Here is a 27,103-nt window from a genome sequence, read left to right as displayed (position 1 = left end):
ATAAGAAGAAAGACAGACCATTGGGACATAACTTCTGTAAAATAAAAACAATTTAGTTGGCTTATTACATGACAAATATCCTCTTGAAAAAAATCCCCTCTCTCCATTTAAAATGTATTGCTCTCTGCAATGCGGTTTCTATCTGTATCCAGTGTGAGTGCAAATATCTGTCTGCCCAGAGAAATAACGGCGCCCCATTTGATCACTAACATGGTACATTAACATAACCTATTGGTTAATGACTGTCTGAACTCAGTGTTCACAGCCCGTGACAGTTATACAGTTTTGGTAGAATACCCCTTGGTAAGGCCCCTTATTTTAAAAAAACAAGCAGTCTGGTTTGAAAATTGTGCAAATACATCGCTCAATTGAATGTCACTAATTCAAAACTCAGCTTTTAATTCTAGCCTTTTTGTTTTCATTTCCTCCCTTGTGACACAACGGTAAAGGGAAGGTCTGGTAACTGCGAAAACATGCTGTCTAACTGTGTAGCAACACAACAGTCATGTTATGGCCGCAGCCAACACCCATTCATGTGTTTTACTCCTTTTGATGATTGCATAATCGTTTCAGTAATTTTAAGAAGCAAAAATAATTAAATATGCCACAAATTCTCTGTTTGCAACTCTTCCAATGTTAAGATAAGCTACTTTTCTCTGTTTTATATAATTGATTTTTTATTAACAATTCTTTAAGCCCCACTATTTAACATGTAGGCCTATAATCAGTATACAGTATAAACAGTTATATGTAGCTATAACACACTATAATGTTGTTGTAAGCACATACAGTACGTGTTTATTAATGTATTTGTCCCCAACTCCTTCTGGCACCTATAAGTGGAGGTTAGTATACAGACATTAACTATTAACCAATCTCAATATAGTAAAAACACAATATAGTAAAACGTAAAAAACATAAATATAATATAAAATATGAAATGTTGACAAATGACAAATATCGTACATTAACATACACGTTTTACATGCTGTAATAAATGCAAAAAAACACCCAGAGACATAATGCACATATTCACAGTCTCTCCAATGTCCATTGTGAAAAAAATGCCCATAAATCTGCTTCGAAATCATAGAAGAAATATGCCCCTTATAACACATGCCTTGCCTGAGAATCATCACTCCATGGCAACATTATACTTCCCATTTACATCACCCAAAGCCCTTTGAAAGCCCCTGGACTAAATGATTAATCAACTAATTAAAAAAATAACCTGCAGACTAATCAGTACTGGAATTAAATTGCAGCCCAAAGCAAGAAAAACTTTGGACTTAGGCATTGCAAAGACCAAATCAATCATTTGTCTGTTGTCAGTCCCACACAAATAGGGCAAAATAGGGCACCAGATTTAAGTATGCGTCTAACTAGAGAAAATGTGAAGCCACTGTATGAGTGCTCTTCACTGCGTCAAGGCATGCACTACCTAATGACTGTACTCCTGCACTAGAAAAAATCACATTATCAGAATGTCTTCTGCTCAAAAAGACTGCAAAGCAAAAGTGACTGCGAGTTCCATCATGGTTTTGGTGTGAGGTTCACAACAGTGAGCCCTTATTAACAGCTTAAATCAAAAGCAAGAAACATATGTCCCTGCCTGCCTCTCCAATATGCAGCCATATAGGGAATAAACTACTGTTTCTAATACATGGTGAAAAATAGCTACTTTTTGTATTGGTGAAAAGGGTCACTTAAAATAAAGACCACTCCATATTAGCTGCAAACTATCTGCTGTTAGCAGCTACACTTGCCATGTACAGCACCCCTGCTGTGCTGGCATCTGCAAAATAATCCAGGAAAGATGTTTTTCAATGAGACTCGCACCAGAAAAGAACTTCTGCTTTGCTCAGCTTTGGCAGACAGCTGGAGCTACAATACTACCAGTCGGCTATAACAGAGGTAGCCCGAGTCTCTGCCTCTCTTTTTTGTGTTTTCTCAGTGGTGTACCAGGCTCAAGCAAATCAGATTTGACTCTGACCACATGTTGTAAAATGAGAAGTAACCCATAATGAAATCAATCTGCTTTAATGTCACATTTTCATTAATATAAACGTTCGCTTAAAAAGCTGAGGACAAGTGCAGAGGTGTGTGTGATGTCTCTGATACTGACACTACAGGAAATTATACAGAGCACAGCTGTCTGTGGCCCGTTACAGTAAACCACCATCAGCCCTTCCATGTGTTTCTAACTCAAATCATTTACTGGACCCCAGCCATATATTACCAATCGTCTTCAAACACTGGAGTTACTGTGAAAGCGTGCAACTTCCACTTCAGGTAAATGTTAAAAGAATCTCTAAGGGATTATTAGTAATGTAATTACTTTAGTATTATCAACAGATTTAGCAGCCCATTACAGTAACAGTTTGGACAAAATCTGCTAAACAATTAATACTACAACATGAATAGTCATGCTACAAAAATGTTGCAAAATAGTTTGGATGAAAAATGTATTTCAAGAAAACTGGTCCCGGAAGAACTGGCATCCTGAAAGGTGAACTCAAATCACCAGTAGTTTATGACATATTACCATTTATTATAAGCAATATCTTTCATCTCACTGTAGAAATGTAAGGTTGACTCCAACAATATTGATAAAGACTTAAATGTAAAAAGCAGATGTTCTTGAGACCTTTCATTAGTTGGAGTTGGTATACCGTGTCGCTACCTCCTGTGGATTTCACAAGAAATATATGAAGTGCCATGAAAAAGGTCTTTACATTTTAAAAGGAGCTCTCCAACAATGAATCAATCTACAATCCATTCAAGCCACTTGACAAAGGCGCTTCAAGCTGGGCATGTGACAGATAAATCAATACAGCTCATTTACTGAGGAACTAGAAAAGGTTTATCAGCAATCGCACATGGGAGCATTAAATGAGGTGTTACAAAGCTATAAGAGCTGACTGTTGCCTTTTTGTGTTCAGGCTGGATGCATAGAACTGTGATATTTCTGGCTTTCATGACCGGTTTTTGTCTTGTGTTTGACCAGTAAATATGTGGTCGATTCCTGCTTCTACATTCCGTGTGGCTAGGAATGACAATGTCAGTCTGTCAGTACAGCGCTTTGGTCTGAACTGGAATATCTCAATAACTGATGGACGGATTGCCATTCAATTTTGTACATGTATTCATGGTATTTAGAGAATGAATACCAGTGACTGCCGACTGACTTTAGTGATCCCTGACTTATCCTCTAGTGCTACTAATAGGTCAAATCTTTTAGTTATCCTGTGAAATATCTCAATATCTACTTGCCGGATTGGCATACAATTTTGTACAGATATTAATAGTTCCCAGTTGATGTATCTTAATGTTGCATCATCAGCTGGAGGATACATGTGAGGCAGTTACTGTATTATATTGCATCTTTTATCAGTTTCATATGTTTTCATGACATGCAGCATGTAAGGTAACTGAGATCTGTGGTATGTGACATATGTTAGCCCACTTGAGGCTTTGTGGTTTTCATGTTATTTTAATACTTGCAAGTGGTGAAATTTAATATTCTGTCCAGGGACTGCACATAAAAAATATCCAGCACTGGCCAACTGAGACTATAATTTAAAATAATACTTATTAATGTGAGCGGTTTCTAACAAATTAAACATATACATCCGTCTTGCAGACAAGAGGTCAAGGTGAGAAGGACGATAAATGTCTGACTAATTTAAACAGATTGGCATGCTATACTGTAGCTCTGCGACCACAGTACAACATGGTCTTCACAGGTGGACAAACACACTGATGGTGGTTGTGAGTAGTGTTAAAGGAGACATATTATGCCCCTTTTCAGGTTCATACTTGTATTTTGTGGCTCTCCTACAATAGGTTTAGATGTTTTAATGTTCAAAAAACACATTATTTTTCTATAGCTGAGCACCTCTTTTCAGCCTCTGTCTGAAACGCTCGGTTTTAGCTCCTGTCTCTTTAAGGCCCCCCTCCCAAAAAGCCCAGTCTGCTCTGATTGGTCGGCATTATGACACGGTTTGCGCAGATTACGCTCCGGCCCCTCCCACTTCCGCCTCAGCGTTGCCGGCAGGTAGCTCCTCACTGCTACTGAGTTTAGCTGCATTTCTACCGTCAATATTAATTCAATAACTGCTTCTAAACCAAAAACTTAACCACTGGACAGGTTAGAGCGGGAGTCTGACCTGAAATCATGGCGAAACGAACAACATCAACAATCAGGATTACAGCTTTCTGTGACGTTTTCCTCAGGTAAATACTGCTATAAAAACCTCTATCTATCACATAGTGTTAGTGTTTATACCTTAACTATGAGAACCAACACTGTGTTTTATGCTTGTCTTTACAGGTACAGCATTGAGCAGTGACCAACAGTCTACACAGCCCAGTGAAGTTAAACATATTATATGGCTGGAATACTTTATCCTGTACAACATGTCAACATAACTGAAGGAATTACTCATCTAATAAAGTAACTTGTTTTTGTGGTTTAAAAACTGCTAAGTAACCAACTGTAAACTGTACTGTATCCATATTTCATAGTCTGATATTTTAACTTGAAAGTATTATTACCAAAGTTAACCTTCAGATATGTGTAAAAGCTGCAATTATGTTTGAACCCCATTAAAAATACTGTATACTGAATATTCTATAATTTAGGTTTAAATTTCACATTTTCATATTGATAGATGTTACACGAACCAGGTTTACAACTCTTGTACATCCAGGAAATCTTCATAAAACCAATGTGAAATAACATGTTATTTAAATAAAACCGCACTTATTACTGAATTTAAAAATGACCAAAACTCTTCTTAAAAGTAAAACACTTTATTTATGTTTCATTCATATTCCAGTTACACATGTTGCAAGTAACAAAGCTATAACTTTTATGTAAAATGTGCAGATCATGTTCTCCATCAAGGGGGTTTCTAGTATACTGAAGTGTGAGCTGGTAATGGAGCTCTGCAGTCAGTGTTCATCTTGATGAGTCTTCCTTTGGATACCCAGACTGTCCTGATGCTGCAGCTGTCTCTGTCCTCTGATGGGTCCAGGAACACCTGAGCTTCATCAGGTCACCTGTAAAACAAGGCAGATTCAGTGTTACATGTAAGGCAGCATATAATATACAGTATAATATAATACAAGTACAACAGCTCATTGTGGCTCAAAGTAGTCCTAAGTTATAAACTAAAATAATAAAGCAGTGTCACTGGTGGGTGCCTTGTTGCAGCTAACTGTAGTGATGTGTTGTTGAAACAATCTGAGGTTACCAACACAATGTCTAGCTAATGGCAGCAGATACACACACAGGACATTTACTGACTGTAACTGATGTTGTAACAAGTTCTCGGTGCAATAACAGACATTTAGCAGTGAGCCTCGGTGTTGTTTATTATACAATAGGAGATGATAGTATTATAAGATGTTACACTGGACCTGCACTTAAATACCAGTACTGCAGTAACGCTAAATATATGGATCAAACTTTTATTAGTCAGTTTGACTCCACAAGGCAGACTAGTGAGCCTCGAAGTTACACAATATCACTAAACAAATGAATCCCTGCAGTTTGACTATTTCTCTCTCACAGTAGCTCTATCATTAACTCCGGTGCGCGTAGATCAAGTTCAAACACACCGTAACACACACCCACACAACAACAACGAAGCTAGCCCCAGCTGGTTACACCCCCCCCGGCACGAAGCTTGGTAATTAAACTTTGTGTAAATCTCAGAATATGGAGATATCTGCACCAGCTGGCTTAATAAATTAACCTCACCTTATAAGTTTCATGTTCATCTTGCACACATTTAACAAACATTTAACAAACATTTAACAAACATTTAACAAACAATAACTACGTTAGCATCACTGAGGCTCCTGTAGCTGACAACGGTTAGCATGTGCTAGCATTACACGAACAATGAAAAACAAAGCATAAATTCTAAAAAATACTTACAGTTGCTTCCTCTGCCGTCTCTCCACAGACAGTTGGTATGAATCCCTCTTTCAGGAACAGTCATTGCCGTCAAAAATAAAAATAAATCCAGTGGCTCATACATATGTAAATTAGTGTTGGGCTGTGCAGCCAATGACTGAACAGTTTGTCTGCTGAAGCCTTTGCCCAGACATTAGGCTGGCAGGCGGCAGGCAGCTGGCGGCAGGCGGCAGGCTGGGCTCGCTTGCTTGTTCTCTGCTAGCTTGCTCTTTTATAGTAACAATGGCGGAGCTCCGCTAGTCAACACAGGAAGTAAACTGCGGTGGGTGGCAACATGGAGCCGAAATGACGTCAAAAACTCTGAACATCTGAAATTGAGTGATTTATCTCCTGTATTCTGACTGAGGTAGCCCACAAAAACATGACTGAGTAATTTTTTTTCACACTTTGCCTGCTGATAGGCCCTCCAGATTCCCAAATGTACATAATCAAATGATTAAAAAGTTGGTTTTGCATAATATGTCCCCTTTAAACTGAACTACCACTGACACGAACATTAAAATTCAGCAGCATACAAGCAAAATTCTCAATGGAAGGGCAACATCTGTGCTGCCAAAATAAAAAAAATTAAAAATACAAAGCTTTCTCAAAATGTGTTACTGACAGTGAATGCTGCTGCAGCTGTTTGAAATTAATCATGACTGACATATTGCTGCAGACGAACATGTCCTTTAGCTAGCCGCTGTCCTTCAGAAATTAGCAGCTTATTCATTTGACTAATGGGAGAATAAATAAAGGCTTCAAGTGGCTCAACGATGAATTACAATTAGCGAAAAGTTTAAGCAATTGGGCGTTTAAACTCATTCGTAATTGCTTTCAATTAACTTGTCGAGAAGTTGCCAAGTGCTGATTTTAATATCTTCTTCAGGGTACAATATAATAACGTGTTGAAAACAACTAGAGCATGGTCTTATACATACAGAGCACAGGCACGGAGGCAGACAAACCTCAGCCTGTTGTTTACACATCACCATCGCAAAGCCACAGCATGACCAAAGCATGACTACGCAACAGTTCTCCATGGAAAGAAACTGATGGGTGAATGGGCATCGACCAAAATAAACAAGAATTTTAAGAAACCCAAATATCAGAAAAAAAATGTTGAGACATGGATTGGAGATGGAAAAATGTCTGTGATCTGAAAATGTTCCAACGTGAATGTGAAACAGATCACACAAGGTCTAAAAGATCACCGGACACCAAATAAATCTTGTAATTCATTTAATTTATGATATACTACCACTTAGCATGTATTCCCAACTGATACTTAAGGTCAGAACGTGGAAAGAATATCTAAAAGTGTCAGGATGTGACCACCAGCACTCATTTATAAATGAACTCAGATGCCAATTTCTTCTACCGGTTTTCAGTATGACACCGCAGGTGAAAAGACGACAGGTGGATGTCCTGTAGTTATAGTTATAGTCCTGTATTACTCTGGGCAATAACTCAAAATCATCCAAACAACTGCTGTCAAACTATTCTGATAAAACAACTCCAGACTTTAAGATACATTATAAAGCAAGGAAGGCATGGTCTTTCCAATAAAGGTATGTTTCATATAACAATCTTCTTTCAAATGAAAATGCATTTGTAAGAAACCAAATCAAAGCAACTCTCTGTCCAGTAACAGTGAAAATGTAACACTGATAAGTCTGATTAAAATTGGAAATAAATTACATGTTTCCAATTATTTTAATACATATTGTTTCACTGTTTGCTTGACATTTTGGGTAAAAAAAATGAAATAGTGAATCCAATAGCAAAGTTATGAACAACTACTGTATGTATATTTCTGACACACAACTTTAATTCATAAAGTGCAATGCACCAAAGACATAAGAGAGGAGAGAGAGGATGTTTGCTGCTGCTTGTGCTCTACATCTGTCACTAAGGAATGCTCCTTAACACTAACATGTCCTCCCCTGCTCTCACCATGATAACTTACACTGCTGTATCTTCCGCAGTGCTTTTAAGAAGTAGGATGGGAATTCATCCTTTACCTAATAGGGCATACTAAGACTGTGGCTGATCAGCTCTTTAAAATCTAATCTGAAATAATACTAATAAAGCTTTGTAAAATATCACCTCCCTACGGGAGCAAAGTTGAATGATGGATATAAATCAAACTGGAAAAACCTGCCACCACCTCCCACTCACAACACAGATCAGCCCTAACTGAGAGAACTTCCAACCCCACACTAATACAATAATGACAGGACCTGCAGAAACTACTCATGACCAATTGGCTCGACTTCTATAACAATATTATTCAAAATGTGTTGCAAAGTGCGACACCATTAAAATGACACAAAATAATGGCTGGCTCAGGGGCCTATGTGCTATGAATTAGTAACATGAACATAAATAATATTTCTATTGGACAAGAAAAAAAGTCTAAAGTACCAATAGTGATTCGTCCGAGTACAAGTATGTGCGAAAAATAAGTGATAATCATAAATAAAGAAAATCTTTTTTTTTCATAAAAAAAATACTTTCTCCTTTTCTTATGCTGAGTAACTCTACTCTATAAAGGTTTTCTTGATATGTTTGAAAAAATAAATTAACTGTGTTTTGCATCAACCACTTGAGTTTTAATTTCTCAACAATCATTAGATCAAAATGTAGTAACATAAAATAACATTTGAAGCAACCTGTCACTACCATGGTGCAGCACAGCAATAAACATACAGGTATATATTTTATGGTATGTCCGTTTAAAAACAAATGAGTAATGGTGTATTTCAAATGAGGTCTATAGCCCCAGAACTGCACATGCAGGTGCAACTAATCCCACCTGTGCAGGGTATTTACTAAAGTGGGCCATGCACATGAGCACACAGGCAGATAATAAATCAAAAGTGTGAATGAGCAAAAATAACAAAACAATCAAGTAATGCGCACAATAACCTTATTGTTACAATTTGCCTGTAGGCAACAACTGGCACAAGATAAGTTCTTTCCTATCCAGAAGTGTCAGTGTTATTGAAAACCTGGTTAGTAACTTTAAAAAAGACGCATTTTATAAGGACATAAAAAACACTGGGGTGATTAATGAAAAGGCAAACCAAGTCCAAATATCCCATGAGAAAAGCCTCTGATTGACCTACTAGTAGTGGTAGAGCTAGGAGAGTGCAAAGTGGTGCAAAAACAGCACATATTTAAACAATTTGTTGGCTAAGGTGAACAAGGCGATATCTATTCACAACAGGAGGTGAAAGCATTATGGTCTCATTTTAATCATCAAATACATGGGGGGGGTAAAAAGCTCCAGAAGACAAAAGAAACTGCTGAAGTAGGGCTTGAACATATTTAAACCTCATCCATTATTTTTTACTTTTGTCTGACCAACTGAAAAGAGGCTGAAAAAGGACACTGTCCTCCTAAGAAATACAACAGTAACACAACAGGTGTCCCAAAAACAATATACTTTTTACATTGAAGTGATAAATCCCTCTATAGGCCTCAATTGTATTAATGACTATTATCCTAGTGGGTCAACAAAACATTTCTATTTCCTGCCAAAAGTCAATGGTGGCTTCTTCATATAATGACAGTGGCGGTTCTTAGAGCTTGAACAAGTGGTTATTATTGTAACCATGATGACGAAAGTCCCCTAACCTTAATGAAGTAGTCATTCCAAGCCAAACCATGCTCTTCCCCTAACTCTAACCAAGTTCATGCTTAAACTGAACCAAACCTTAACCATGGTGTTGTTAAATCTTAAAACAGATTTATTTACAGGGATTTGTAGCGTAACGGTTTTGGAAGGCACAAACAAATGCTGTTGTCCTGCCAATCATGTTATTATTAGTATTTCTTTATTTTTAGGGTTAGGGTTAACATTTTAAATCAGACATACTAGGATCATTAGCTTAATTCGACAGCTGACCTTCTTCTCTTTGCCTTTAGCCTGTTGATGTTCAACTGTGCGGAAAATGACATTAAAGAGTAACACCAAATGTTCATGTCAACTGCTTGAATCCACAGTACTGTCTCTGTAATACAGCCGTCTACTTGTGTTGACAGGATACATATCCTTGTTCTGAATATTGATAGAAAACAGATGTTGATGTCTTTTCTTTGACAGGACATTATGTATTATTTCAGGGATCTGTTTTATGATGAATTATGGGATATATCAGACCATATACGGACGTGTTAGTTATTTAGCACATGTATTCAGCAATTTGTAAAAGCAGTTTATTGCCTTTCAATAACAAAGTTGCTTGTCTACATTATACCAGTAACTTTCACTCTAACTTTTTCTCTTATTACTCATACAGCACCAAAACCAGTAACCTGGAAATCAGTGCCAAGTACTGTAAATCACTTCAGGCATTTTTGATTGGCATGATTCTTAGAAGTGTTATCTGATTCTGCATCTACTGAGGTTAATTCCGGTAAACTCTGTTTCACTCAAAAGGCTATTGGGAAACTGCTTGGAATTATTCCATGCTCCTTCCTCAGTCAACTTAGCTGCTTTATCATACTGCTTTTATTTATTTATTTTATTCCAGAAATTCAATGGTTTATAATCATGCCATTCATAAAAAAATAACTTGCAGTTTCGATCAAACTAAAAAATGTTTTGTAAATAATTCCAGATGTGGTTTTAATAAATCAAAAAACTATGCCTGCTTTGGCACTTAGTCTCTGTGTTTTTGGAAAATGAAAACCACTAAAACCTTGTTTACAAATGAACAACAACTGTTTTAATGGCTTTATCTTCCAAAAATCTTTTGACATGTACTGCACTGCTGCCCTTTTTTAGGTAAGTAGGCAAGACTTGACAAGTATAGTTATAAAGTCTACTAACTGGTTCTCTGACACATATCCAGTAGCATTCATGAGGTGGATGATAATTGGGTTTGTAAGTAATAAAAAAAAACACATCTATATAGAATGTCTGAGAGTAATCATATTAAATTGTCTAATATTTTCCAACTCCCTCATGTGCAGTCATCAGTTTTCCATCAGAAAGCTTTCATTCTTTCATCCAATAATCACTTAAGGACTAATTACACTGTATCAGCATATGTGTAATTTCACTAAAAGCCTCACTATCAGCACACATTCAAAATGTTTCAAATGGAAAAGTTATTTGATCTATTTAATAGACTCCAACCTATTAAATAACTACATTACAAGAGTGGATTTGTCCCCATGTGTTTTGTGTGTGTGTGTGTGTGTGTGTGTGTGTGTGTGTGTGTGTGTGTGTGTTGACATTCATTTAGTAACATTATGACATTGGGGGTTTCCCTTGAGTTACATGTTTTTCCACCAAGAAGTTCTCCTGAAGATGCTGTTCATGTGTTGTCAATAAATCTAGACTGATTCTACTTTCCAGTGCAGAACATTTATATATTTGTATCAGAAATGTAACGGCCCAAAAGAACAAAACATAACATTTGTGCCTGCTGAACGCCTTAAGCTGTGCCACAATATATCCTTCATGGATCCACGATCACTGGAGGGATGACAATATGGCAACAAAGAATCCCCAAGAGTATTTCTTGTGTTGAAAGCTATTTGAATTGGGAGAGGGAACAGAAGTCCAACTGAGAGGATTATTCCAAGGTGCAGAATACATTTAAATTTGATGTGAAAACCAGATTTGAAAACCAAGGAAACAAGAGAGACTTAAAGCCTTGTAGCCAAGTTGAATAATCAGTCTGAAGTGATCATTTTTCTGGAACTGAGCCGTACCCCCACTGTTGGACTTTACATCACAATATAACTCAATAACTCATTTTGCATGGAAAGTCTATCGAATTAATTTTGACAAATTTCGGGGACACTTGATTCACTAGAATACAATGCGCAAAAAAGACAAGAGACGTAAGAGAGACCTACTTCCAACCTACTTCATTGGAATGAATTGAAGGCGACATTTACGGGACATAAACAATGCTGTTTGGATCAGCCAAGTGCATGAGAAGTATCGTGGCTATCATGTCTCACAGGGGGGCTGAAGAAATGTTATCCTCAGTTTCCTTACTGCGTAAACCAGAGTTTCCCTTGAATTCCAGAGCAGAGGGGGGGCAGAGTATGCAACAAAATGCTCAGTACGACTAGAATTATTTGGAGAAATAACAAAGCAACAATTATACACGCCACACATCAATTATGTGTAACTGTTGCAGCTGTAGAGTAGAAAGACTCACTCTGCCTGTGTTCTGCTTCTTTTCCAGAGAAGCATTTCCTTTACGGAGTAGGTAAGGCCGACATCGTATACACAATAAATCAAGCCAATGTAATCACTGTTTCATGTACCCTCTTGTCACCTGAGAAAAGTTATAAACAAAGAATATTAATGTGTCTACATCCTATGATGGTTAACAGATTGGATCTGGATCTCATCTTGGACTTTCAGAGTCACAAGATACTTAATCTCAGCAGGTGAAAAAACATCTTAACATTTACAACCATTTAATGTGTTTGATTGAGCAGTATAAAAACAATACAATTATGAATCTTTAGTACAAAACCCTTCACCTTTTCATAAATAAATGTTCTGTCACTCTCTATTGCCAACTGATGAAGTGATTCAGCCTGCAGTAATTCATGAAAGCTCAAAGATTTGCTGCTTTCCCCCAGGGGGTCTGTCTCACAAAGTAGGATTATGAAGTTAACTCCTGAGGAAAACTTGGAAGCTCGGCAAATCTGCAACACGGACTAAAAACCTCTTCTGGGTTATGCTCAGTGCATTTGTCCAGCCACGTCAGTACAGTAATCATGCTTTGTGACACAAGCCACAGAGAGAAAATGATCTGGACACAAGCTGATGGGTTTATGTTTTCAACAGCAGCAACTGTTTTGGAAAAATAAAACCCTATAGGAGGATAAAGAGGATTGTTAGCATGACCGCTGATAACCACAATGGCCAAACCAACAAAGAAAAGATAGCCACCATCAGCAACAAAAACAGAAAACCTAACAAAGATAAGTCATAGAATTGGCAATGATTACAAACTGATCACTGGGAGGTATACTGTTCAAATGCAACAGCAGTGACCGAATAGCACTAAAGATGTTGCCAAATTGGAACAAACAGCTCACACCTTATCAGTTTAATCAAACTCTCCTTTGGTTTTTAGTGAAGCATTTATGTTGCAATCACAAGCATTTATAATTGAAGTGCAACCTCTGGAACAAAAACCCTGCATTACCTTTCACATCTTGTTATGAGCCAAGCATATTTAACCCTTCAGCCTGTAAGACACTAGACCTTAAACACAAATAAAAGAACTCAAATATGACAATCTCCATGTAAAACAACCCAGAGGACCACTGAGAGAAGAATGTGTCTCCATTGACAGTGAGACAGATATGGTCAGAGTCAGCCGAGGCCCTGGTACTTCTCTTGTGCTGTGACATATGCTCTCTGGGTCTTTGGTGACTCCCCTGGTGCTGTTTCACAATATGATAGATGCTCCAAGGATGAGTGTTAAACTGTGCACACTGTGGAATGCCATGGCCAAAGAGGGCCTGTTTCAAAATGTAGTCTCATCTCCCACTAGACCTACAGAAGACTTGAATGTCAATGCTTGTAAATCATTGATCATTTTGAGAAATAAGCTTATTTGTTTTCTTTTTAAAAGTTGGGTAAGAAGATCGATGTCCCTTAAACATCTGTCTGTTAAATATGAAGCTTGAGCCAGCAGCTGATTAGCTTAGTATAAAGACTGGAAATAGTTAGCCTGGTTCAGTCTAAGTGTAACCAGATCGAGCTACCAGCAACTCTAAAGCTCAGAAATTGACTTGGTTATATATGGATGGTTTGTTACACAGAACCATCAGGGAACTTGTCGTTTGAAACTGGAAAAGGGTAGGTAGTTTCAAAAAATACCGGTGATAGTTGATTGGATGAACAATCTGTCTATCACCTTCTAGCATTGGCAAACTTCAACTAATATCAACAAACTATATAACAGGTATTTATACAATTATACATATATATATATATATGTATAAACCATTAGTTAAGCCAGTCAGGAGAAGAGCAAAAACATCTTTTCCATCAAGAAAAGCCTTCTTTGCTCTTCTTTCAATTAGGAAATACTATCCAGCTCTCATATAATCGATGCTAGCAACATCTACACTAACCTCTTTAGCAGCCGCCATTGTTTTTTCAAGCAAAGGGTCACTTCTCCCACACACTGTCCCACAAACGTAGCATTAAACCACGACCGCAGCTCACGCCATAGCTGTCAGTAGTTCCTCGTTCGCTGAATGATCCGGTAACATTGTTGTTGGACACAAGCACAGAGTCTGAAGCCTGACAAGATGGATTCTCACGAGATCTCGCAAGTCGCAGCTGCCTCCCAAGGCTGGGTAAAAACAGCATAGTCAAATTCATCAGATTAGATTAGATAATTCGGTAAGGATTTAAATATCCTGTTTCTTCAGTTAACCACAATCATGACCCCGATATTCAGCCCATGAAGGAACTGCTCATGTGATGTGTACCGTAAGCTTGAGTGGTTTGCAAACCTTTACACAAATAGTTCTAATGGCAGTGTTAAATTTTTTTTTAATTACAGTAACAAAATGTTCAGAGATGTACAGAGACACTGATACTGATACAGAGCGCCTAATGAATGCCATAAGCCTTCATTTTCCTTTGGCAACTGAATCTTGCCAACTTAAATCACTTGGTTCTCTTTGAACTAAACCTGACATACCAAGGCACAATTGCATTGGTCTATGACTGCATTTTCAAAAAAAAAAGGAGAAGCAGTATGCCAAAGCAATATTAATCTTATCAAATTGAGATCCGTGTGTGGAATATTTGGCATTACAATAAAACTTCTCTAGTAACCATTACAGGGCTGATGAGCAGTCATCAGCTCACACCACACAGGTGAACTGAAATGCACCCAGGACGCATTATCTTGGCTCTTAGCTAAAACAGTTTTTCTTCTTTAAATAAACATTGTGGGAAACAACTGCGGTTTCAGCCAATAACCATAAACCAACATAATTATGTTAAGAATGTGTTTGAGATTTGAAGATCAAACAGGATGTCACTGTGAGCTTGAACCATGGCCAGCAGTTTGTCAAGTGATGCAGAGATGAAAACTTACAAAGTCTACATTTGGAAGACTTCTCACGGAAGATATTCAACTATCTGGCATTTCTTTAGTTCTCAATAAGCTTTCCCAGAAAAGGACTAACAGAAATAGATTTGCTATGAATCAAGATCATCAACAAAATGTTTGAAATTAGTTCCCTGAATAATTTTCATGATTGTGTTTCCAAAGCAACAGTGCGCCCATCTCATCAGCCTGAAAGAAAAGCATTACATTCAATGTTACAATAAGCATATCTTAAATGACCACCATAGGGAGTGTGGGGGTGTTGGAGAGTAGCACATGCTCTTTGTCAAACGTTTTTGCAGTGAACTGTATATATTCTGTTTATCACATACTTTTAATGTGTAAACCATGCTCTCTTTACCAAAATGAATGAATTTGCCTTAAAAAAGGATAGCGCAGTGGATATCCAAACTGATTTTTGACTAAAAATGCCTCTTTAAAGTCAGTAAGTAAAAGTTTTTTTCATTATGCCTGTGAGGTGGCCCCTTGCAATGGAGACAGATTAGGTTCTAACAACTTAATCCGTAGCCTCTGACAGGAGTTTTGCTGCGAGGCACCGCTGTGTCCACTGTGTCTGTGAGCTGTCATAATTAAAGCCAGTGTAAGAGCAGAACAGGCCTATCTGGAGTCTTGTGGATATTTAGATTGCAATGATCCCTTAAGTTCACAAAGGATGATGAAGAGGGAAACTCCACATTGGCTCATCTGTCCCCAAAAAGCCCTTCATTTCAACACATCTGATGCATTTTTATAGAATTACGTTCATGTTTTGTAATATGTGTGATGACAAGGTGCAGCCTTGCTAGGAAGCAGAAATTTTACAAGTGATAAACATCTGACCACAGCAGATTCATTGAAAACAATAAATTAAATTGTTAAATCAAATAAATGAAATGCTATTATCAGCCTCAGATTTTCACTTACATTTATCTTTCAGTGGCTCATATGCAGGAACTGTGCCCACTGTCACACCAAGTTAAATTATTTTCCATTTCACTGCCATTTCAACCAAGCACCATTTAAACAGCATTACTGCTCTGAATAGGAAATGACAAGTTCAATTTAAAATCATGTACAGCTACATACACAAAACACAGTGCACCGCAGCTTGATCATCTCACACTATTATTATAACCCTTTTCAGTTGGATAATAAAATAATTTGAACAGCATCCAACCACATGAATCATCCTACTGTACCTGTAACACGTTGTAACTTCGCCAGTCGACTTCACGCAGGGGTACTTTGTTGTAGAAATGTTATTTTCAGAGCACTCTCCCCTGTGAAAGGAGACATTTTAAAAAGCAAAATAAACATTTATCTCTCATCTCGTTGCAAGGAGTCCTCGTGTCATTAAACGTGTCCTACAAAATTACCCGTCACTGGCATCCTCCTCTTGATAGGACCAAAGCAAACCTCCCGAGAAGCACATGCAGGTGACGGTGAGCAGAAGAGGGCTGCTGTGGTGTTTTAGTATCATCTCATCGGTCCAGTCACCTCGGGTGCTGACAGTAATCCACACTTGTAACGATTACCTCCTCACTGCTACAACTTCAGAGCGTAAAGTGGCGTAAAGTGGTGTGTGCAGACACAGCCACAGACCCTCCCACTCACCCCGTGCATCTGAGCAGCTAACGTGAATGAACTGGTGTCACTACAGACGGTAACTTTCCCTCCTCTGTACTTTTGACGGGTCACGTCAGGAAACCGAAAGAGACGGAATATTTCTAACTTTTTCATCCTTAAATGTCTCTCTTTTTTTTTTGTAGGTGCGCAGTTCACAGACACTTTTGGATAGCGGGTTTCTCTTCGGTGAAACTTTGAAAAATTGACATGAACGGAGACACTAACGCTTGTCCCATCAGTCACTCGCACGCACGCACGCACGCACGCACGCATACTAGAACGCGCTATGTGCGTCATGACGTCCACGACTTTGCTACCACCGCGCGGCTGTTACTGAAACAACAACTAATCAATAATGAATAAGAAATATAATTACATGAATGTTCATCATCAATTAGATGAAGTCTATTCATTTTTAAGTGGATGCTCATAAAACCAGCACATTAAAAATGCATCAGCAATACGAGTTCACACACATTTAAAGTAATTATTGTAGCCTACCTCTATTACAAGAGGTGAGCACAGCCTACGGTATTCATAAATTAAGAGAGAGACAGTTTCTAAAATATTAAAGGGGAACATGAACACATGGAGTAGGCTACAGTTTACTCGTCCAGAGGACTCAATCTGTGAAAACATTTGTTTAATTTACTCTGTGTGTCTGGAGGGAGCTTTCCAAAGTTTAAATAAATGAAGTGTTAAATGAAAGACTACTGAGTTGCATTATGAGAAGAGAATGATCCTATACATGTTTTTGTTTCATATGAAGAATTAAAGTAAGGATATCAGCCTCTGTTGCTTCAGCTTTTTTTTTTATTTGTCTCTCACAAGTCCAGCAAACTTAATGGACAGAAAGAATTTAAGTTTAATTTACTGATGGAATCAGATTGAAATGTAATGTGCATTTGAAATAGGCTATGAAAAACTCACATTTTTCAAAATAATTTCAAACACTGATATTTTCAGCAAGAGCATGCAGGTTTCATCTCAACTAAACAAACACAGCAGAACGTGCTTACTCGTTAGCATAATGTCAACAAGGAAAACTCATTAGTCAGTTAAAATAGTGTTGCATTTACTCACATTTACTCACCTCAGACCAGTGCCTTAAATCCTCCAGGGGGCAGCTTTTCTGTAGTTTCTGTATGAGCAAAGCAGATTGCTGTCTTTATTTACTGCATCAAAACACTGAAGATTTATGGTGTAAAATATCAGCCAAGTCATCAAAAAGAAAGCTGAGCAGCATGTTGAAAGGGAAAAGCAGAGTTTGTGAATTAATTGAGCATCGAGATAAAATATCAGCGAAAGGATTGCAGGACAAACATGGCATATTTATAGCCCGGGACCCAGTGAAAAACTGTGCTTCATTATATCATCATCAAAAACTCTAAAACTCAAACAATAACTGATTATGTTGCCACCTTATGAATAATATTCATACATTGTTGACATTTTGTTCTTATTACATTATATCAGTCATTTCAAGAGTCAAGAGAGGTGGAAGAAGTAGTGAACTCCTCTATTTAAGTAAAAGTTGCAAAAATAACAATAACACTTAAATCACTCAATTAATTATCAAGTCTTTCATTTAAAAATTTAATTAAGTACACAAGTTTTAACTACAGAATATACCTACAGGTATCATTCAATGCTCACCAGGGGTTTTTTAAATCCTAACCCACAATCAGTATCTACTAATGATTCAAAAAGTACAATATTTCCCTCTAAAAGACGAGTAGAAGTATGAAGTGGAGTACCTCAGAATTGCTGGATTCCAGTCAGCACTTTAACATGAAGGCCACCAAGCCATGAACATCAGCAGGGACTGACGTTGTAACTTTCATGCTCTGTTAACCCAAACTCACTCACTATTCAACTCATTCCTTAGCCCAAGTGATCTAAGGAAGCTGATGAGAAATTGCGTTTTTTTCTGAATGACCTTGCCCTCTATGTGACCTCTACCAGAAGGCCTGATCTGAGCACAAACATTGTTCATTGGCACCTGCAGAACCCAAGAGTTCTTTAGTTTCTCAGGAATGCAGTGTGCCATTACAGGGAGTTGGATAGCGGAGTCACTGAGGAGCCTGTAAAGGATATCCCAGTGAAACAAGAGGACTGTGGTGTCACTTACAGACACTATGGTAGCTTTTCAATCTGTGAGGTCAGTCAGGTATGATTGAACTTTATTCAGAAATATGACATTAGTCCTAATGTCTATTGAAGCGAAATGTAATACAATATTACCTATTACAATTACATTTTTTTTTCTATAGAAGACTGGGAATCATTTCTCTTACAGTATCATTTAGCAGAAAATGACACCTTGAGCCTGCTTCAAAATGCCCACTCAAGCATGACCCTTTCAGTTCAAGGGAAAGCAGTGTTTCACCAGTCTATTCGCTTCATTACAACTGAGCCTCTGTGGCTCTGCAGCCGTCTGAAGGTGCAATTCAATTTCTGGCCACTTGATGGCCCTTTCAACCAAGAGATCCCACCCCCACCCCTCTTTCGCCACTATCGTCATCATTGCCCACAAAATGGATGACAGCTTTTAGAAATACCAGGGTGCGTCACGACTCTGAGGTGCACATGCTGTGCCATTTATGTTCCACCTGTTTTGATGCCTCAGCAGCCCGAGAGGCAGAGAAGGATCATGCCTGCAACAGCACAAGTAGCCAATTAATGTTGCAGGCTGATACTGTATCAAAGCTACAGGGCTAATAACCTCACTATAATATCTGGCAACAGCCTCTGCCTTAGAGATATGAAATAATTATCTGTGACTCTTTTGCCATGTCATCATTTTCAAGAAAACATTGAACAACAAAGGAAGCATTTTTACCATTTTCTCTGGACTTCACTTTCAAATAAATGTTTTATTACACTGTCTCAGTCTCTGGGTATTAAGTAGTTAAAACTTTTTACTGGGACTCTTGTCATCCTTGCTTTAATCAGTTCTCTCTCTGTTTGTGTGTGTCCGTCTGGTTGCCAAGTTACAGACCTAATGACAAGTGTTGTTAATCTGAGCTGGTTGTTTCCTGAACTAGAAGGATTGTTTAGAGCACAGGTGGACAATTCTTTGGTAGACATTTGGTAAAGGTTTGTGTTGGAACAAACAAAAGCCAGTAAAGACTAAAACTGTCTGTGATGGGACTTGGTTGTTTCTCTTGATTAAGGAGCTGTCCTTGAGATGTCTGCAAGAGGTTGAATCAGCTTGAGTTGAACTGGAGCAGTACTGCACTGGTAATCTATGATGTAGTGGTTTATGGGTTGTATTGCACCAATCTGACTCAGTTTAGTTGTTTAGCAAGTGGAAATCTGAAAAGAAACTGTTTCTGGTACAATGATGAGCTGTGCAATGAGAATATGTGCCATGAAAAACGATTCAGAGCCCTGTAGGTTGTAACCTTTTCATGCTTAATGGATGCTTCATAATACGCGGCTGCAGCAGTGGACTAACACACAAATATAGTCTTTTATCCTCTAAACGCTCTCTCACACATGGGATGGCAATGAGAGTATCGCAGGGAATGAGTACCCCACTGTCACAACTCCTCTCTCTCTGTCTTTCTCTCTTTTCACAGTGCAGCACTGCAGTGCTTCTCTGCACATGCCCAGACAGACTGGGAGACAGCCACAGCAAGTTTGAGTTCACTAGAAATATTAACAGCCTGCATCACAGACACCATTCATGCACTCCTTGCAAGCTGTGTTTATGTTAGGAACAAAAGTCTTATTTAACACAACTAAAAATGAATTTGTCCATGATATTTTGAAAGGTTAAAATGTGTAGACAGGGACACATTTGCTGGGACAAGATTCAAACCTGTGACTTTCTCTCTACAGGGCATTCTTTTGTCTCAAGGTCACTCTGCCTCCCACAAGCTTTTTACACAAACTGTTGAGTGCAGAATGAACACAGCCAGTGCAGCTTTAATATACTGCGTCAAACTACTTGTCTTTAGTCAATAATTACAGTCATTATTTTTCCATCATTACTACATATTTAACTCTCGCCATATAGTTCCATAAGTGTTAATTATCTTTTTACCAGTTTAGATCTCAGTTTCTTTTCAAATAAACATAATAATAATAATAATATACATAATATAATTAAATTAAATTAGCTAGTTTTCTAATTTTCAAACAGTCTGGTGGTAGCTTAGTAACTCTAGCAGGTTTTTCAGTTAGATAAAACTTGGTGGTTGCATGTTTTACTCTATTCAACTTGTTTACCACGACCAGACCATTATTATTTTGCTCTTTTACAGTAGCTGAAACAATATAGACCAATGAGAAATCAAGTAGCATACAAAATGTAATTATGAGCTCACTGAAAGATACCATAAATCGGAGAATAAGCAGGACAAATGACACCAAATGGTGAAAAGGTAAAAATAAAGGAGACACATGGGTATGTTGGTAGTTCTGGAAAATTAGGGAAAAACAAGTCAGTAACACAGGGGAGATGTATTTCTTTTTTTGCACTATTTCATGATGCTTCTGTTGCACCAAACAGAACAGAGTGGAGGCCATGCGGGGGAGAAATGGTCTGCAAATCGTCTTAAGGGAAAGGTTCACATTTTTTCCAAGTCAGTCCTAAAACAACATTCAAACATATCATAAGTAGATTGAAGCAGTGTTTGGTTGCTGTTAGTGTTCTTCGTCTCCATACTGAACATGAGAAGATCCCTTCAGTGCAATTCCAAAATAACAGATGGGGAACAAAAGTCCACAGTGCTTTGGTTGTTGTGTTTTTTTTTTTTTTTTTTTTGTTATTTGAAAAATTGCATTCTTAAGCCAAAACTAATAGGCTTCCGCAGTCTGAGTAAGAGAAATCAAGAAGGTATGGACAGGAGGAAAACAACTGTTTTAATACAGTTACATATCAGCATTTTAAAATGTCAACCTGTACTTTAATTACGAATCAACCCAAAATAAAAGACGGGTACCCCAGCTTATCCTTAAAAGAAAACCTATTATAATAAATATCTTTTAGCTGTTTAAGTCCACTATTTCTCTCTTTTTGGGTGTAAATATCATGGGTAGATGATCATAGATGGTATGTCAACCCAATCAGGAAAGCAAGTGGAGCACAGCTATTATCACTTTGGCTCTTGCACTGTTGTGGCAGCAGGTTAATGTAGAGTTTTCTTCCTGTCATCTCAGTGAGAACAATTTCCTCTACCACACATCAGTGTGACTCCCTCTCTCTCTTTCTTTCTTTTCTTGCACCAGCTGTTCAAAGGTTCACTGTTGAGTCACATAAAGTGTAAGGAGATGTGACGTGCCAGGAAGTCTTGCAGTGAACACGCCCATCCACACAGAAGCAATCCTGGGAAAGCAAATGCTTACAGGGATATAAGGAAGATGATGGATGTCCTTAGCCACGAGAGCATCTGGACTTCAACAACACGTCCAACAGTAAAAATAACATTTCATTTATTGATATTTATTAAAATCCCACAAGTTCAATCTTACAGATTCACTGTGGAAACAATGAAAGCAGATTTAAACCACTCCCTCTCTCAATTACTACACACACAAAAAAACCCAATAACAATTACTGTGAGATTGAAATTTACTTCCACTACAGTACATATCACTGCATGTGTCCCCTCAATGGTGCTGCGATCAATAAATATAACCTCAGTGCAGTGTCCTTGGGATGGCCACAATTCACCGCCCCTCCCTGCCATTAAGTCTATCCCCCTCCTCTGGATCTCCTCGCTCACTGTTACCGCCCATCCCTGATATACACACACATGTATACACACATGTACAGTCCACTGCGTCCCTCCTTGAATTCATCCTTCCTCTTCTTCATCCTCCCATCAGATCTCATTAATGAATGAATGTATTTGTCTGTTTCCTTTGCTCATTGTGACAAAGTGTGACAAAGTGATGTGAACTGAAGTAGCATTTGGAGCTCATAATAAGTCATAAAACAAGGTATGAGTGAAGTGGACATTCCCGAAACCTTCTGTAAAAGCATGACATGACAATTGGCAATTCCTGTATCAGATGGATGGTTTAATTTCTTTGGAAATGTGCTGCATATTTGTTGATCTGGATGCACTGAAATATGCAGCCAGCAAACAGATGGTCGGGCTGCAGCTACCCATGCAGGACAAATGGGAATAAGAAGGGATTCTTTCCCTCAGACAGGCCCTTTGCCCGAGCATGTGACATTTCACTGATCTTATATAATGCAATAGGATTTCACCAAAATATGATCTATGTGAAAACAGAGCTATCATGTTAGAGTATTTTAAGGCAAAGTTCAGGGGCTGTGCCAGACGTTGTAAACATTTGGGAGTTAGCGCAAACCTATGGGGATCAGGGGAATGTTAAAAAGACTGAGGGGAAATGATACAAAGTTATTTTGAAAGCCTAAAAGATGCAGGGTTTTTGAGAAAACATTCAGGCCCCCTGCTCCACCCCAGGTAAAGTTTCTGTTATAGTAATCCACTCATTAAAACTACTACTTCAGAAGGTGAAAAATGTGCTTCCTTCCTCATATCCTCACACCTTTCTCTACCTCTTCCACTCTTCTCTCTCTTTTCAACTGTTGGTGATCAGAACTAGCACAGGTCTGGTAATATGGCTCATCTTCATTTAAATTAGTTCTAAAGCATTGGGCAGAAGTGTCCCTGGGTATCAGTGAATTTATGGCCCAGTTGTGGCAACATGCACCAGTACACCGAGCCATATTGTTTAACTTGCAAGCTATTATCATGCTCATTCGTTTCCTTTCACTGTCATGGGATATTAGAATTTGCAGCAGTGACAGTCACCATTGATTTTCCACTCAAGCAGCCATTACTTGAAGATTACATTCAGGTAGTTTTGTGTGAACTGTTTCGATTTGTCCACAAGAGTAGGAGGTGGGTATAAAGTTGACTTGCATGTACAGTTCAGGGTAGACATAATGCAGAGGTGCACCTGTCTCTTATACAGTGATCATTCTTGGCAAGCTGTAAACACAAAGGTGAGGATATCGCCTCTGGACAGATTACTTCCCCGTCTGTCTTTATCGGTCAGATACTGCCTTTACTGAACCAGACACCTACTGTAGGAAAAACACTGAATCTCCCACTTATTATACACTGCCACTGGGGTTGTTTGTATTTTTATATATGTTGTGCATATGCATGTTTTGCTGACATCGAGCTTTAAATGCGGGACTTTAACTTGTAAAATAGAATTTATAGACTGTGGTATTACTACTTTTACTTAAACGTTCAACAAGGAAATATAAACTATAAAACAGTCTGAATTTAATATTGATGCCTATATGTTTAGGATCCTAACTAGCTCTGCCCTAAAACACAGATTAATTAATCCACATATATGTGTATATATCTATAACCTACAAAAACAAACAATCAAAAGACAAAATCACATCCGAAAGAAGATTGGCCACTTCTATTTAGTTATTCTTGATACCTGCCACTGGGTCGATTCAGGTGGATTTCTATGAATCAGATAAAACAAGGTGGTGTAAACACTACCGCTTTTATCCACAGGGGCTGCTACAATCAATAAAAAAAAAGAAAGATCCTTGTAGGGGCTTTAAGTAAAAATTAAAAGTACTTTTTGCACTAATGCTTATGTTTGGGGTAAATTGGACCACCAGATAGATCTGGACATGACATGAAAATTTTTATTTTACCATGTTTTACAGCTGGAGTCTCTGAGACCACAAACAAAGGACATCTGAAGCATTGTAATGACTTCAAAAGCATGTTTATATGCAATTTTCATTAAATTAGGAAAAGTCATGAAGTATCAAGGTAATAAAGCAATGTATGTATATTGTTTTGAGCTGTTAAAGAGCACCCCAAATAGATTAGGGTTAACAAATCTTTTTGATCAACAACATTGATTATCAAATAATTACTTGGGTAAAATTATTTTGCATGACAAAAGCATGATTACTAAAATATGTTAGTGGAGTCATTTGAAATTGGCTTTAGCAGGATTTACATTGCTGCTGGTAGTCTATCTTTTTTTCCCCTGATGTTGATGTATTCTGACATACAGTAGCATTTGTCTGCTACTGTTACTGCTACTGCCCATTATACACAGGTTGATGGGTGTGTGGATGGACGGATGTCTAACAAATATAAGAGCAACTTCACATTAGTCTTCATTTTCTGAGTGCTAAGATTCCTCTGCCTTTAAAATGGTACACCACTATACAGTTTGTGTCAACTGTAGCTTTTCTTTTATTGCAGAGGTGAGTTTACAAAAAACATGTCCTTCATTTGGTCTAATAAAACAATCTTCAGTCCTACAGCTCATGCTGATTTCGGCTAACACAGTCCCACTGACCTGTCTGACAGGTCATCAGCTGATTGTATCATGTGAGCAGATCAAGGTGTCAATCATAGACCACAGCCAGCAAAAGCCCTCACAGTTTTCTTCTTCCCATTGATTTACCCTTCAGAAATGTCACTTATTGGTTAGTCATACATTTTAAATGTCAGTATGGTGGCAACAGTTGGGAGAGAAGTAAACAGAAAGCTGACTGTGTAGCGGGTGGCCACAGCTCAAAATTTCTGTGGGTCTCACACTGTGGGTCCATGTCCAGCTGTGTAACAGTTTTGGGGAACTCACAATCAGTGCAAATGCTGCTTGGATTCCAGTTGTGAGCATCTTCAAGTGCATAGCCTTCCCTTCTCGATCAAATACAACTATAATTCTTGCAATAAAATAGTCCAAATTCAAAAGTTGTGACGAAGATGATCTATCTGCTCTCCTACCCCCCCCCACACACACACACACACACACACACACACACACACACACACTCACACACACACGCACACACACACACACACTCACACACACACGCACACACACATACGTCCTTGCAACTTGCTGATAAGGTTTCCCCATCAGCCAGCTGCAGCCACAGCACTCTCACTCCTGTGGGATCCAAAATTTCCATCCTTGAGGACACCTAAGCTGTAACTAATCTCTGGCATCTACATACTGCGTCGATCCACTGATATTTTAGTTTCATTCACAGCAATCTGACCTTTATTAATTATGACATGTGGCCCCCAATGCAGCTTTACAATCTGTGTCACTGTGTCAATAGATAAGAAACAGCATGGAAACAAAAGACCAAATTGCTTCCACTCACACTGATTTCTCTCATTAGAATTAGAATCCCTTCTTTCTCTGTTTTAGCTGTTTATTCTTTTCTTAACACTTCAATCTCACATAACCATTTCACGATCAAAAGAGTATTCTTATGAAAATGGTTCTGATTTTTGCATATACACTTCAAACCAGTTGTAAAAGCCAGTTGAAGTTATTCTGTTTTGCCACCCTTTTAAATGTAAATTCCTCAAAAGATTCCCTTAAATTCTCATAAACAAGCTTCCTGTTTTACCATATTGTTGATTTTTCCACAAGACAATCAGGGGAAAGGCCAGATTTCCTTGAGGAGAAAGAGACATTTTGTACCCTGAACAACAATGCACATTTTTAAATAACACCAAGAGAAGTACCAGAACATAAAAGGTTACTCTCTGCATTTTCTGTTGCAATGTCAATGAGATTCCCTGGCCACAGAGCTTTCTAGCCTACTGCATTTACAAGTTTGAATCAATTTGTGTAAAAGTGTTGTGAAGATTATAGAAAACTCTGGTATCAGCACTTCTCTGCCTCTGGGAAAACTATTCGCTATTTTACTTTGAGGATATAGTTATAGACAAAAAGTCACCCTCTTATCTAGCTGTTGTTCCCACACTTTTTGTCTTGTGACCCCTTAAAATTAAACAGTGTCCTTTGTTTTATAAGGATTGTCATTCACAAGAAAAAGGTATGGCTGCTTATAGGAACAGTAGTGCTTTGAACTAAATTCTATGCTCACAGTGATAATGCTGATTTTTAGCAGGTATAATGTTTACAATGTTCAACCATCTTGGTTAGCATGGTAGAATTTGCTTATTAGCACTAAACACAAAGTACAGCTGAGGCTGATGGGAATGTTATTAGTTTAGCTGGAATAGAAAAAGTCAGGGGATCAAAGATTAGGATTCATCCTCTGGACAATATCTGTACTAAATTAAATCGCAATCCATACAATAGTAACAGTTAGCCACCCTGTTAGCATGGCAAAAAACAACACAACTTTCTGATATATAAAATAATATAACTTATCTTCAACATAGCAAACTGACATTCAATTGTACTTTATGTAGCAGACTTCATACATACTATACATTAAATATGTTAGAAAAACAATACATGATTTATGACATAGACTAATTGTAAATGAGCTTAGTTGAATGAGCGCTGGGGCACACCTCTGGGCAACTAATAGGTTGGTACAACAATGGGAGCAATAAACCCAGCCGACTTGGAGCAAAGA

At 38.1% G+C, this 27,103-nt stretch overlaps 1 protein-coding gene and 1 long non-coding RNA gene across 3 annotated transcripts in view; both read right to left on the bottom strand.

Moving 5' to 3' along the window:
* The window catches only part of ccbe1 (collagen and calcium binding EGF domains 1), a 38,407-nt gene extending 21,453 nt beyond the window's left edge, over positions 1-16,954 (bottom strand). The window contains exons 1-2 of one of the 2 annotated variants that reach the window (XM_051412718.1): positions 16,464-16,954; positions 16,287-16,367 (exon numbers count right to left, since the gene is read on the bottom strand). In XM_051412718.1, the coding sequence (XP_051268678.1) occupies positions 16,287-16,367; positions 16,464-16,567 (185 nt within the window). In that variant the 5' untranslated portion in view covers positions 16,568-16,954. The remainder of the gene's footprint in view (positions 1-16,286; positions 16,368-16,463) is intronic. The other variant, XM_051412717.1, reaches the window with a different exon arrangement.
* On the bottom strand, positions 4,797-16,272 carry LOC127370558 (uncharacterized). Its single transcript, XR_007886245.1, has 2 exons — positions 5,948-16,272; positions 4,797-5,064 (listed from the first exon to the last, which is right to left on the bottom strand). It is a non-coding gene; the product is annotated as an uncharacterized LOC127370558 (long non-coding RNA).
* Positions 16,955-27,103: the final 10,149 nt, after the last annotated feature.

This window comes from Dicentrarchus labrax, unplaced genomic scaffold (assembly GCF_905237075.1).
Source record: "Dicentrarchus labrax unplaced genomic scaffold, dlabrax2021, whole genome shotgun sequence".
NCBI lineage: Eukaryota > Metazoa > Chordata > Actinopteri > Moronidae > Dicentrarchus > Dicentrarchus labrax.
The sequence above is the reverse complement of the archived record's forward strand: the minus strand, read 5'-3'. Positions and strand labels throughout refer to the sequence as shown.